The following is a 14,133-nucleotide window of genomic DNA, read 5'->3' as shown; positions in this document are numbered from 1 at the left end:
TTGTGAAAACGAAGAATGAAGTTGAGAAAGAAGTTAGAGTTGAAAATGAAAGAAATATTGAAAAAGAAAAGAGAGTTCAAAAAAGAGAGAGAAGGAACCAACACAATTGCAAAAACTTCCATATCCTCATAAGTTTGTGAGACACAAGCTAGATGTGCAATTTGGTAAGTTCCTAGAGACCTTGAAACAAGTCCACCTCTCAATACCCTTTACCGGCCATAAAACAAATGCCCAATTATGCTAGGTTTCTAAAGGATATTTTGAGTGGAAGAAGAAATTGTGATGTTGTTGAAACGGTGAACCTCACCGAAAGTTGTAGTGCAAACATAATGAACAAGATGCCTCCAAAGTTAGGATATCCGGGTAACTTTTCCATTCCTTGTGCCATAAATCGAATGCAAATTGACAATTCTTTATGTGACTTAGGGTCTAGTATTAGCCTTATGCCATATACGGTTTACCAAAGACTTAATATAGGGGAGCTTTTAATTGACTACCAACATTACCCTCTAATTAGCGGTAAATCAATCAAATTCCCTAAGGGCAAGGTAGAGGATGTTCCTCTAAGGGTTGGAAAGTTTGTTATACCGGTTGATTTTGTTGTGCTTGACATGGATGAGGATGTGCATATTCCTATCATTTTAAGGAGACCTTTTCTAGCTACATCTGGTGCATTAATTGATGTGAAAAGTACTAAAATTACACTCAAAGTAGGTGAAGAGGTTCTTAAGTTTGATTTGAATGCAAGCATGAAATATCCTAGTTCTACTTTAGAGAAATGCATGAAAATTGACACCATTGATTGTATTATGAATTCTATGCAAGAGCACTTGCTCTCTACTAACAATGCCCTTGAGAATGTCTTGTTAAACAAGGAAAATATAGGTCATCAAAGCAAGGAAATGGGGTTGTATGAAGAGTTTCTTGATGAGAATGTTGAAGGAAATGTTGATCAAGCTTGCATGGGAATCACACCCAAACATGCTATGGAGATTGCCACTACAAAGGAAGGTAAGTGTGTGCCTATGGTAGAGCTAAAACCTCTACCATCACACCTTAGGTATGAATTTCTTAGACCTAATTCAACATTTCCTGTTATTGTAAATGCATCTTTGAATGAACACCAAACTTGAATGTTATGTGGTGTGTTTAGAAACCACCAAAATGCCTTGGGCTATACCCTTAATAATCTCAAAGTTATTAGTCCCGCTATTTGCATGCATCACATAACGTTGGAGGATGGTGCAAAGCCATCCATAGAGGCAAAGAAAACTCAACCCTCAAATGGGGGAGGTGGTGAAGAAGGAAATTACCGAGCTCCTAGATGCCGGCATCATCATCCCCATTTCGAGCTCAAGGTGGGTTTCCCCCGTGCATGTTGTTCCTAAGAAAGGGGGTATGACCGTAGTTGAGAATGAGGAAGGTAATCTCATCTCAACTAGGACCGTGACCGGTTGGCGGATGTGTATAGACTATAGACGTCTAAATGCATCTACCAAAAAGGATCATTTCCCCCTCCCCTTTATAGATCAATTGCTTGAAAGACTAACTAGGCACAAGTATTATTGCTTTCTCGACGGTTTTTCGGGTTTCTTCCAAATTCCCATAAACTCGAATGACCAAGAGAAAACAACCTTTACTTATCCTTATGGAAATTTTGCTTATAGGATAATACCATTTGGTCTATGCAATGCACCGGTGATAAGTGACATTTATGCCACTATTTAGATCCCTTAATCATGGTATTTTCCCGCATTTGTCCCTTGTTTATGCCTCTTTTATCCATTTTCTTGTGTTTTTGCTTCCTCTTGTTGTTCTTTCCCCGTTTGTCTCTTTTTTCCTTTTTATTGGCTTTTTCTCGTGTTTTGTAGGTGTTTGGAGATGACCCCGAGATAAAACAAGACCTCGAGAATTGGAGCCCACTCGAAGAGCTAAAACATGAGCTAAGGGTCGAGAGAAGCCAAGAAAGGGAGCTAGGCTTGGAGAGGGAAAGCAAGCACCCATGCATGAGAGGAGCAAGAGCAAGCAAGAAAACACCAAGCAAGCTAATTTTCTGTAGATGCCTTGTGCGCCCTGTAGAGCCCTCTCACGCATAGAGAACACAGCCTGACTATTGTTCACTCTTTTGGTCATAAATTTTGATCTACTTATTAGATTGAGATCATTCAAGTTGCGTTGGAAACTAGACTTGGAGAGCTTTCCAACGGTAGGTCGCACGCCCCCAGAAGCCTCCTAGAACGAAAGTTATGGCCGTTTGAAGTTGAAGATTGCTGCTAGTTCAAAGCTTCCTGCGCGGGCGCGCAGTCCTTTTGCGCGAGCGCACACGCTGTCAGCCCAACCGATTTATTTCCCTATTTAAAGGCTGATTTGGGGATTTTTTGGGGGTCATCTTCCTCTCTCCTCTTTGGGGTGAAGAACCCTAGCTTCTCCATCATCTTCAACTCTTAGATTAGCTTAGATTAGTTATAGATTTAGTTTTAATCCTTGCTTTAATCCATTATAATGTAGTTTAGAGTAGATTTAGGGTAGTTTAGAGAGAGAAAGTTGGAAGCTTTAATGGAGGATTGAAGAAGATGAAGATGCAAAGTGACATTGTTTTGGATTACTCTTCATAAATCTAATGAGCATTCTAAACTCTATCTCATTTATTGCTTTCTTTAATTCTTGCTTTGTTTAGTTATTGCTTGATTAGTATAGTAGTTTTGATAATTTGTTCTCTTCATGTTGGGTTTTATTCTTAGTCTCTCTCTTGTTCCTCTTTGTTGGTTAATGTTTGTTGTTCTTGTTAGTTTAGTTTGTGTTAATGTCTTTGATTTTGCTAGTTTAGTTAAGTTAGAGTAATTTTCTTAGCTAGGGTTAGGGTTTAATTGGGGATTAATGAGAAAGATGAACACTTTATTGATGAGCTAATTGGAATTGTTGATGTATTGAACTAAAAATGAAGGTCTTAATGCTTGGTGTCTTTCTAGCCAATTGATGTCATGATTTAATTGCTATTGTGTTAGTTGTGCGGGAGTGAGCTAGCTTGATAGAAGTATTTCATTGCTTAGTTGACCACGACCTTTTAGGCTGGGTTGAGAGTTTAATGGCCTAGTGTGTGCGGGAGTGACCTAGGTTGTTAGGCAATTCTCCATATTATCGACTTGACCAATTAGATTAATGATGATTGTTTGCTTGCGTTTGATTAGTGCTTGTATATTGGTTTGTATGTATATTTCTTGGTGATTTGGTTGTGCTCATTGAGGTGTGTTTAATGCTTGCTTTCGCTTTGGCCGGTTGAATGCATGATCTAATTGCTATCCTATTTAGTTGCTTGGGAAAGAGCTATTTAGGTAGAAGTGAACCCCTTGAGTTGATCACGAGCCTCGACCGAGATTGGGTGCTTGATTGTGTAGCGTGCTCGGGAGAGACCTAGATGATTAAGATTTTCCCCTTGCAAGTTATTGAGAATGTCCATGTTCATTGCTATGCTTGTGCTTGTCACATTGATTTCCTTAATTCCCCTTCCCTAGTGATTTTACCTCTTAGTTTCTCTTTCCTTAGTTAGTTAGTTTTCCTCTTTATTTTAATCTACTCCCCATATCTTCTTGACCTAGCTTAGTTGGTGGTAGTGTGATGATAATTTAGCCGTCTCTGCGGATCGACCCTTTACTTACCATTAGACTTGTCTAGTGTAGGTTTAGGTATATAAATATTGTTTGGTAGAGGGTAGTTAGTCCAACGACCTAGCTATTCGCCTCTTATCAACCGGGGACGTTTCAAAGATGCATGATGAGCATATTTGGTGACATGCTTGAAGAAGAAATGGAGGTATTCATGGATGACTTTTCGGTTGGTGGCCTTACATTTGAGGATTGTTTGACAAATTTGGGCAAGTGTTTGGCTAGATGCGAAAAAGTCAATTTGGTCTTGAATTGGGAGAAGTGCCACTTTATGGTTGAGGAAGGAATTTTCCATGGGCATAAGATCTCCAACAAAGGAATTGAGGTTGACAAAGCCAAGGTTGAGGTAATTGAGAAGCTACCACCCCCTATCAATGTGAAGAGAGTAAGATGATTTCTTGGGCATGCGGGGTTTTATAGAAGGTTTATCAAAGACTTCTCACTAATTGCTAGGCCCCTTAATGCTCTTCTTCAAAAGGAGGTTGATTTTGTGATTAATGAAGAGTGCCTCAATGCTTTCAACAAGTTAAAGCAAACTTTGATTTCTACTCCTATTGTGCAAGGGCGAATATGGGATTTGCCCTTTGAACTTATGTGTGACGCGAGTGATTGACAAGAGACTTCATGTGATCTATTATATGTCAAAAACTTTGAATGAAGCACAACGCAACTATACAACAACGGAGAAGGAATTTCTAGCCGTAGTCTATGCTTTTGAGAAGTTTTAGAACTACCTCATTGGTTCCAAAAGTATTGTTTACACCGACCATGCAGCTATTAAGTATCTTGTAGCCAAGACGGAATCCAAACCACGCCTCCTCCATTGGGTGTTGTCTTTACAACAATTTGATCTCGAAATTCGGGATAAGAAGGGGGCGAAAAATGTTATAGCAGATCACCTCTCCCGGTTGGAAAACATGCTAGATAATGATGATGGGGTCCCAATTTGTGATGAGTTGAATGATGATGTGCTTTACTTGTTGACCGAAAAAGATCTTCCTTGGTTTGCGGATTTGGTGAACTATTTGGCTTGTGGGGAGTTTCCTTCTGATGCTTCAAGGAACCAAAAGAAGAAGTTGAAAAGGGAAGCAAGGCACTACATATATGATGATCTGATCCTTTTTAAAAGAGGAGTAGATGGTTTACTCCGTAGATGTGTGCCAAATGATGAAGTAAAGAGTGTTTTGAAGATGTGCTACTCCGATCCTTGTGGAGGGCATATGGGTGCCAACAAAACAGCCTTGAAAGTAATAAAAAAAGTGGGTTGTGGTGGCCTTATATCTTCAAGGATTCATGGGGTTTTGTGAAAACATGTGACTCTTGCCAAAGAAGAGGTAATATTTCAAAGAGAAATGAAATGCCTCAACAACCGATTCTTGAGCTTGAGGTGTTTGATGTGTGGGGCATTGATTTCATGGGACCTTTTCCCTCATCTAATGGGAACCAATATATACTTGTGGCGGTCGATTATGTTTCAAATTAGGTGGAAGCAATTGCCTCTCCAACAAATGACCACAAAGTTGTGATGAAATTGTTCAAAAAGGTCATATTTCCTAGATTTGGGGTCCCAAGAGCGGTTGTAAGTGACAATGGTTCTCATTTTGTCCATAATGTGTTTCAAAAGATGTTAAGAAGGAATAAGGTCCATCAACGCTTCGGTACGACTTATCACCCACAAACAAGTGGGCAAGCGGAGGTTTCCAATCGCCAAATCAAGGTGATTCTTGAGAAAACAGTGGCTAGAAAGAGGAAAGATTGGGCGGACAAGCTAGATGATGCCCTTTGGGCCTATAGAACCGCTTTCAAAACCCCCATCGGCACTACCCCCTACCGGCTTGTATATTGTAAGTCTTGTCACCTTCCGGTTGAACTTGAACACCATGCTCAACGGGCTATCAAAAAGATCAACTTTGATTTGGCGAGTGCGGGTGAACAAAGGTGGCTAGATTTTCATGAGTTAGAGGAAGTAAGGATGGATGCATATGATTGTGCAAGCTTGTACAAAACCCGGTCAAAGGAGTGGCATGACCGACAAATTGAAAAGAAGACCTTCAATGTTGGTGATAAGGTGTTGCTTTACAATTCAAGGATGAAATTATTTCCCGGTAAACTCATGTCTAGATGGAGTGGACCTTTCACTATAAAAGAGGTCTTTCCCCATGGAGCCGTTGAACTCAAGGATTTGGATGGAAAGAGGTCATTCAAGGTCAATGGGCATCGCCTCAAGCTTTACTATGAAGGTACTCATGTTGGTTTGATTGAGTTAATGCAATGTAATCACACCTTTTAAGTGTGAAGTACGTCAAGCTAATGACGTTAAAGAAGCACTTCCAGGAGGCAACCCGTGTATTTTGCTTTAATTGAAAAAAAAAGAAAAAAAAAGAGAAAAGAGAGAGGAGAAAAGATAGGAAAAGGAAAGTCTTCTGTGAAGTCTGCACGGTAGTGCAATGCTTGGCACGACCATGCAAATATGTGAGAAATTTGTTAAAAGTCTTCTGTGAAGGCTGCACGGACATGCAACTTTTTTCACGACCGCGCTTAAGGCTGCACGGCCGTCCAACTTTTGGCATGTACGTGCGTGGTGTGCGAAGGCATTCTGGGTTATCCTGCACGTCCGTGCAGCATTCAGCACGTCAGTGTAAGAATTTCTAGGCAGATGGCACATCCGTGCAAGATCCCGCACGTCCGTGCCTTATGAGCAGTTCCTGAATTAAAGGGGGCATGCTCAATCCTTTTATTCACTTCTTCCTCTCACTCCTCTTTCACACTCACTCACACTCTCTCTCTCTCCCCCCATTCGAAACCCCCTTTGAAACCTTCAAATCTCCATCAAAACCCCACAAATCTTCAACCTTTCTTCTTCTAAACTCCTTCTATCAATATTCCCATCAATATTCATCAATATACTTCACCCTTTTCCTCTCAAATTCGAATTTATAGCCATCTCCAACAAACCCTAACTTTCAAGAATCAAAATTGGGGGTTTTCAAAGATTAAATCTTTAAGAGGAATTGGTGAAGCACAAAGGTTTAGCAAGTGCAAAGAAGTGTTGATTGAGTTCATTTGTGGGTTTTACACCCACATAAAGCATTGGTATACTCACTTCAATTTCCTTACTCACTTTGATTTTTGATATTCATATATATTTGCTAACTTTATTTCATATTGTTGGATTATTGGTGATTGTGATAGTAATTGATTATTGTCTAGGGTTTTTGTGATTTATTTGGTGTTTATGTTGATTATTATTGGACTTTATTTTCTTTTGGCCTTAGTTTTTCACCCAATTCATCATGTCTTGTCGAAAGAACGCCTCTAATGCTAACAAAAGAACTTGTACCCAACCTACCCCTTATGTTGCTCCACCACGGGTGGATACCCTAGGGATTGAATTTAATAATCCGGACTTTATGACCAATTTTCTTAGGATAAGCAAGTGGAGAATGAGACCCACAAGATTTTATGACCTTTTGGTAGGGATGGCTCTAGGGGTTGAAGGGGATATGACGCAACTATTTTCATATGCTAGGGTGGAGAGTTGGTTAGACTTACATGCAAGCACATATAGAAGACTTACACTTGGCTTTTTATCCTCTTTATATGTGCACCGTGACACCAACCTCTCCGCGCGTTATATGACTTTCCAATTGATGAACCAACCCTAAAAAATGACTATAGAGCAGGTGAGAACGGCTTTTGGATGGCCATTGGGTGGCAAGTTTGGGCCTAAGGATAAGACATCCAAAAACTTCTTTCCCGGTGCCTTTTGGCAAAAGATCACCGGTAAAACCAATAGGAATCCTAGGTCGGATGAGGCCACTGCGATTGTAAACCACGCTTTCCTCCTTGCTCAAAGGCTCATAGCCCTTACCAGCTTCGCTAGGGGGGATAGTTCCGGAGTTGTCGCTAGTAGGGAGCTTCTTTTCCTGTGGCACCTTAGTGAGGGGGATGGGAGGCTTGACTTAGGAGCTTGGTTGGTTGACCACCTAGAGGATGTTTCCAAGGGGGGTGGGGCGATCACTATTGGAGGTATGATTACAATTATTGCTGTTTTCTTTGACCTTGACTTTTCTGGTGAAGAGATCTTACCGGGGCCAACCCAGCTTGACATGAGGGCTCTCAAAGCCATGCATTGGTTGGAGGAGACCCGGGAGGAGGATTGTTTCTTGTGGCTCGTGGGAGGCAAGTCCTATGCATATCTCCCAAATCCTGAGAAGACAGTTGTCTACGAGCCGGAAAATTGGCTCTTTGCTCCTGATTTTGAAGGTAACAGCGATGATGGTGATGACGATAATGATAGTGATGGTGATGAACAGGGCCAAAGGGAGGAGCAACCCCCAACAACAGCAAGGCCAGCAACAATTTGGGCAAGGGTTTGATTTCCCAATGCCGGAGGCCGGGAGTAGCTCATTTAATTATGAGCAGCGCTTTGACGAGTTACAACAAGGATTTCAAGGCCTCCGCACGGATTTTGAGAGACTACGATTATCCAACAAGAGCGTTAGAAGGTCTAATGAAGACATGACGGTTGCCTTCACTACCATGAGGGATAGCTTTGATCGTCTTCATGGCGAACTCACGGACTTCCGTTCCGTCTACCACCAATTCTTCCCGGGACCTAGCTCCCAAGGCGGTGGCCCTAGCCATTGAGGTATACCCCTCCTTCCCTCTCCTTATCCTTTATTAGTCCTTGATGTCTAACATTGAGGAAAATGTTTATACTAGCTTGGGGGGTGAATTGTTGCTCTATAGTTGTTGTTTCTCATTTTAAAAAAAAAAAGAAAAAAAGAGAAACGAGAAAAAGCAAAAAATAGAGTGTTAGCTTTTATTTTTCTTTTCCCTTTCTAACCTTTTTCTTTGTCAAGTGTTTGTTTTGGTTTGTTATCATCTCACTTGTGTAGATTTGAAGATTCATAAAAGCAACATTCGAAGAATCGTCAAATGATATGGTTGCTTGTTGTGCCTTCAAGAGCATTTGGTGAGATCTTTCTTTTAGTTTTTATTTCTTTGGTGTGCTTAGTCTAGGATAGTTTTAGGATGGATTTGAATGGTTCGAGGATGTTTGATTGGTTCTAAGGAACCTGGGATCGTTGATGTTGATATCAACGATCATTGTTTGTCGATTGGGATTTATTTGGATTTATATGCCTCTTTTGTGAACCGTTTGATTTCTTCCTATTTTCCTTTATTTTGATTTTTCTTAGTTTTGAGCATGATATGGCAAGATGATGTATTTGGTTTTGGATGTTTGCTCATGTATTTGGACTCGATTCTTGCGATGATTGTGCCTTAGAATTCTTGTTGTTTCTTGTGTCAATGATGGATTGCACGGTTTGAGAGTGCCCTTGGTTGAAATAGACGAGATTTAGCTAAGGTAGCTAGGTTAGAACTTTTGAGATCATTTGAAACCTTAGTCCACGGGTTTGTGGTAGGATGGAGTTGCTCCCTATAAGTAATTTGAACCCTTTGGTTGGTAATTGCTTAACTTTCTTCATCCCTTGTGAGGTTTTAATTGTTCTAGCCTTCATCATTTTTTTGTGTGGCATTTTTGGATCCTTGATTACGCATGTATTGATCTTTGTGTTGACTTTTAGCCCCCAAGACCGTGACTTAACACCTTTAGAGGAGGAAAGGGGCATTTTCTCATCTTCGTTTTACTTCTTTTTATTTAGTTACAAATTGATTTTCTATTTTGCATCAACCTACTTGCTAGCCAATTTGAGCCTTATATTTCCCATTCTTGTTTACCCACATTACAACCCTAATGACCAAAGTTTTATTGACCCTTTAGTTAGTGAAGCGTTTGGCTCGTGAGGCTGTTGTTTGAGCAAATTGCTTATAAGAAAGAATTATGTTTTGATGATTTGGAACTAGCAAAAAGTTGAAAGCTGAATTTGAATGTGAAAATGCAATGTAAGAAAGCTTTGAAAAAGAAAAGAAAAGAAAGATTGCAATGTGAATGTCGATTAGTATTTCTTTGAAAAAGCCATCCAAAGTTTAAAAAGGCAAGGACATCAAATAAAGTTTCAAAAAAAAAAGGGGTGGGGGGGGGGGTTTGTTTTGAGTTTTGAATAAATAAAGTTGGTAGTGTGACATATTCAAGGTTATGGCTATTCAATTGAGATTTGGTGCGTTTCTTGAGTTTTGTTTTGAGGGTGACGACTCTTTTGCTTCACTTAGGATATGCCTCCAATGTTTCAAATTGAATTCTCCTACACCTTTACCCTTTGCCAACTCATTTCAACCTTTGAAAGACCCTTAGACTTTAGAGGTGTGTGGTCAATAGACCGGTGGAGGGAGATGAATTTCAACCCTATAGAGAGATCATGCGTAATTGAGATGTCGGGATATCTTCGTTGTTTCCTTAAAATATTTGAATCTTTTTTCGGTTCCTTCGTGGAATCATGAGGAGCTAGCTAAAGGGATGATTTGATACTAGTAGGGAGAACGCGGACCGTTTTAGATGGGGCTAGGGTGGAGAATGAATCACTAGTTCTCTATGATTGGTCTAGATTTGTTTCTTTCAACCATGGGCATCTTAGGTCGTGCTTTCCTTCGTTTATTTGAGAAAAGAGCTAGTATTCTTTGGCATTTATCTATTCTTGTGTGTCCGAATCGATCATTCTTCCCCTTTTTGAGATTTGATGTGATTCTAATGCCTTGCTATGTTATGTAGTCTTCGAAGTGCTTGCCTCATCTATACTGTCTATGTTTTGCTCGAGGACTAGCAAAAGAACAGCTTGGGGGGATTTGACAACGTACTTTAGTGCACGGTTTTTAGGGTGATTTAGTGCTCACTTATTGCCATATTCTAGCTATTTTGCTCACTTATCGCTCTGTTTCCGCAATTTCTTCATATTTGTCATGCTTCACGGGTTTTGTTAGTGTTTTGATGCATTTTCAGGTATGCTTAGACCCTTACGAGACATCCCGATGGTTGGTAAGAAGTCATGGCCTTGAGGTATCTTTGGCTAGGCTTGAATTTCATTTGAAAACCTCCTAGGGCTCTGCACGGTCAAGCAATGCTTGGCACGGTCGTGCAAAGAAGTTTAAAGATTGGCAAAACCTTCTGTGAAGGCTGCACGGACGTGCAGAAATTGGCACGCCCGTGCTTGGAGCTGTACAGCCGTGCATGATGGTGGCACGCCCGTGCAAGATAGCTGCTGAGCACATCGAAGCTTCTACTTTGGCTGCACGCCCGTGCCACTATGTTAGGCACGTCCGTGCCGATCTGTTTCAGAGCAGTTTTTGTTCTCTCCGCCCCTTTGTTTTAGACTAATATAAATAGATTGATTGCCTCATTTATAAGGAGAAATGGTAGAGAGAGAAAGGCTTAGTAATAGTGCTTTAGGGTTTAAACATTTTTCCTTAGATTTTGTTTAGTTCCTAATCAAATTTAAACACTTTGTAATTGGTTTGAAGATTATTCCAAGTTTGAAAAGTATTGCAACCAAGATTATTGAAGTTTCTCATTAAGTAACATTTCTTATCTCTCTTTACTCTTAATCTCTTGTTTGCTTTGTTTTGCATGGTTATTTGAATCTCTTAGTCCCTATTTATGTTTAGTTGAACGTTTAGCACTATTTTTGGTGAATTTCTCTTTGATGATTGTTGAGTAAGATAGAACCCTAGATTTTGATTTTGTGCTTTTCAAGATGTGTGAGTAGTTCCTTAGCTAGGGGTTGTGTGAAACCTAACCTTATGGTGATTCTGTGAGTTTGGGAGTGATTTTGATGATGGATTGTGATTAAAATGGATTATATGGGACTGCTTGTTAGTTCTTCATGATAGGAGTAATTAACCTAGATTATCGAACTTGATGGCCTGAAATGTTTGGTTCGACATGGAAATGTGAGTTGAATGTTTCATTACCTATTTACAATATGATTATGTATCTTTTGTTGCTAAATTAATGAGGGATCTAAGCTTAGTGATTTGAGTTGTTTTCATATCGTTTGAAGTTGGTCTTGCATGTGGTCTTTGCTATTCCGTTATCCTTTTTCCTCCCTATTTGCCTATTTGCTATTGGTTGAGTGAATCCCATTCCCCTAGTGTTTTAATCCCTTGAATTCAATCCTTAGTTGTAGTTTGTTAGTTAATCACCACTTACACCTTGATTTCGATTTAGCTTGAGCGTTAAGATTATTTAGCGATTGATTCCCGTTCTCCGTGGACCGAACCCTTGCTTGCCATTGTACTTGTTTGAGAGAGGTTTTTGTTATAAATGTGTTTGACTTAGCCTAGATTGTGCGACCGATGTAGCGCTTGTCACATGGGCCATTCACGTTAGTGAATGGATGAATGGAATAGATATTCTAATGTTGGTTTTACAAAATGGCAACTAGTGGGGCTCGACTAGGATAGTAAATATGGACTGTGTTCCATTTTGTATTTTTGTAAATATAGATACGAACTGCGTGTAGTTAAGTATTTTTGTACATAAATTATTTAGATTAGTCTTAGCTTTTCTAGTAGTTGCATAATCGGTGGTGATGTCTCGAAGACGGCGTTTCTAAGATGACGAAACCAAGAAGATGCTATAAAGGCCCTTGCAGATTTGAAGATTCAAGGGGTCATGCTAGTTGCCAAATGCATCTTTATTTATGTTATATATATTCATATATATATATATATATATGTATATATATATATATATATATGTATATATATATATATATATGTATATATATATATATATATATGTATATATATATATATATGTATATATATATATATATATATATGTATATATATATATATATATATATATATATATATATATATATATATGTATATATATATGTATATGTATGTATTTATATATATATGTATATATATATTTATGCTTATCCACATATATATTTGCGATGATTAGATGCATGTTTAGGATTTCGAATGTTGAATGATTAGTTTAGTTCACTTAAATCAACCAACATAGAAACCGAAATCCCTAGAATATTGAGTTAAATTTGCCATTCCAAAATGACACTTACAGAACTAATGAGAATAGTAATGGGCTATGCCAAAGAAAGGCATTACTTCTTTCCTAGGGAAGTAAGGTTTGTTGGTGTGCTTGCCAAAGCAAGGCATCATATACACGTTAGTTTTGGTTAAACTCGACGATTTCAATAAGGAGTCCTTAGATGTCGTGGCAATGGAGATAAACGTCAAGAAAGCATTGGATGCGACGTTTTATCGAACCAAGAGTATCTTAGAGCTATTAGGAATTGGATTGCTTATCATAAAATATTAAGTGTTAAGACAAGCCAAAGCATGCTTAATCACTTTTTGATTTTTGGGGTCTTGGAATCGTTTTATTCTCTCCTAAAAGGGGCAATTTTAAATGTGTGGATAAAACACTTAATAAGATTGAAAATTTGCATGTATGCTTTAAAAATTTAAACTTATTGGTTTTATTAATGGTTTTTCATTGCAAATTCTTTCAGTTGTAGAAAAATGTCTGCAATTAATAACAACAACATGTGCCCGGAACTCCCAGACAAGTTGGCTTTTAGCCTAAACTTGGTCAATTTCAAGGAATGGGAAGAGGAACTCCAGAGAACTCTACGGAATAGTTCCATGGAGTGCATATTTGGACAATCCCATTACAAGTTTTTTCTCTAAGGGACTCATAAGTGATGAAATTCAAGAAACTTGGTCCTTCTATTGTTACAAGGTCACAAATTTGATGAGGAACTCCCTTCTCGAGGATTGGAAGAGGAAGTTCACCTCATACCTTCCGGACATGCTTCTTAATAGTCTTAAGGAGCTAGTCAATATGTCTTCCAAGACTCGGAACTTAAATGTTCATAATTTGACTAGGTCATTTGTGAACATGAAACTCAAGGCCCCGGAGGAAGGTTGCCTTGCCAAGGAAAGGTACAGAGTTTGGTCTAGGGTCTACAATACCAAATTGAGACCCATTATGCCCTTCCAACCTCATGTGCTTAGAATGACTAGGCTCTTCGAACACATGGAGCTTCTTGGAATCTCATTAGAGGATAAGATGGCGGGTCATATCTTGCTTGGCTCACTCCACTCGGGCTTTGATGCACTTAGGATGCATATGGCAGCCAGGAAGCAGTCATACTCATTGAATGGAGCTACCAAGATGCCCTTGAGAGTGAAGAAGAAGGAGTTTAAGAACAAAGCGAAGATGCGATGCTTCTATTGTGGTGGGCAAGGCCACTACAAGAGAGAATGCAAGATCTTCCGAAAGGATGAGGATGAGAGGAATGTTTCATCTACCTCAAGTATCTTCATTAACACTTGTGTATAAGCTACTCATAGGTATTAGATACCATGTATGACTCACTTTATGCCCCTATTTTCAGGGACCAAATGAGAGGCTTCACAAGTGAATGTGCGACTGCAACCGGACGATGAAGATGGTCCTTCTGCTGTGTTTGTAAGCACAATATTTGTCTTTTGGCTTGTAATAGAACTAATTCTTGTTTTATTATGTTTTGCT

The 14,133-nt window shown here is 39.3% G+C and overlaps 1 protein-coding gene across 1 annotated transcript; it reads left to right on the top strand.

Annotated features, from left to right (window-relative positions):
• Nucleotides 1-227: 227 nt before the first annotated feature.
• LOC110738020 lies at nucleotides 228-1,885 on the top strand. Its single transcript, XM_021918378.1, has 2 exons — nucleotides 228-1,011; nucleotides 1,872-1,885. Exons 1-2 carry the CDS (start codon nucleotides 228-230, stop codon nucleotides 1,883-1,885), a joined length of 798 nt encoding a protein of 265 aa, XP_021774070.1.
• Nucleotides 1,886-14,133: the final 12,248 nt, after the last annotated feature.

Source organism: Chenopodium quinoa, unplaced genomic scaffold, assembly GCF_001683475.1.
Source record: "Chenopodium quinoa cultivar QQ74 unplaced genomic scaffold, ASM168347v1, whole genome shotgun sequence".
In the NCBI taxonomy this organism is placed as follows: domain Eukaryota; kingdom Viridiplantae; phylum Streptophyta; class Magnoliopsida; order Caryophyllales; family Amaranthaceae; genus Chenopodium; species Chenopodium quinoa.
Note: the sequence above shows the minus strand (reverse complement) of the source record. Positions and strands in the feature narration are given on the sequence as shown.

Excerpts from the sequence above, each read along its gene's own strand:
- LOC110738020 (XM_021918378.1), top strand. The coding sequence starts at position 228 with ATGCCCAATTATGCTAGGTTTCTAAAGGATATTTTGAGTGGAAGAAGA.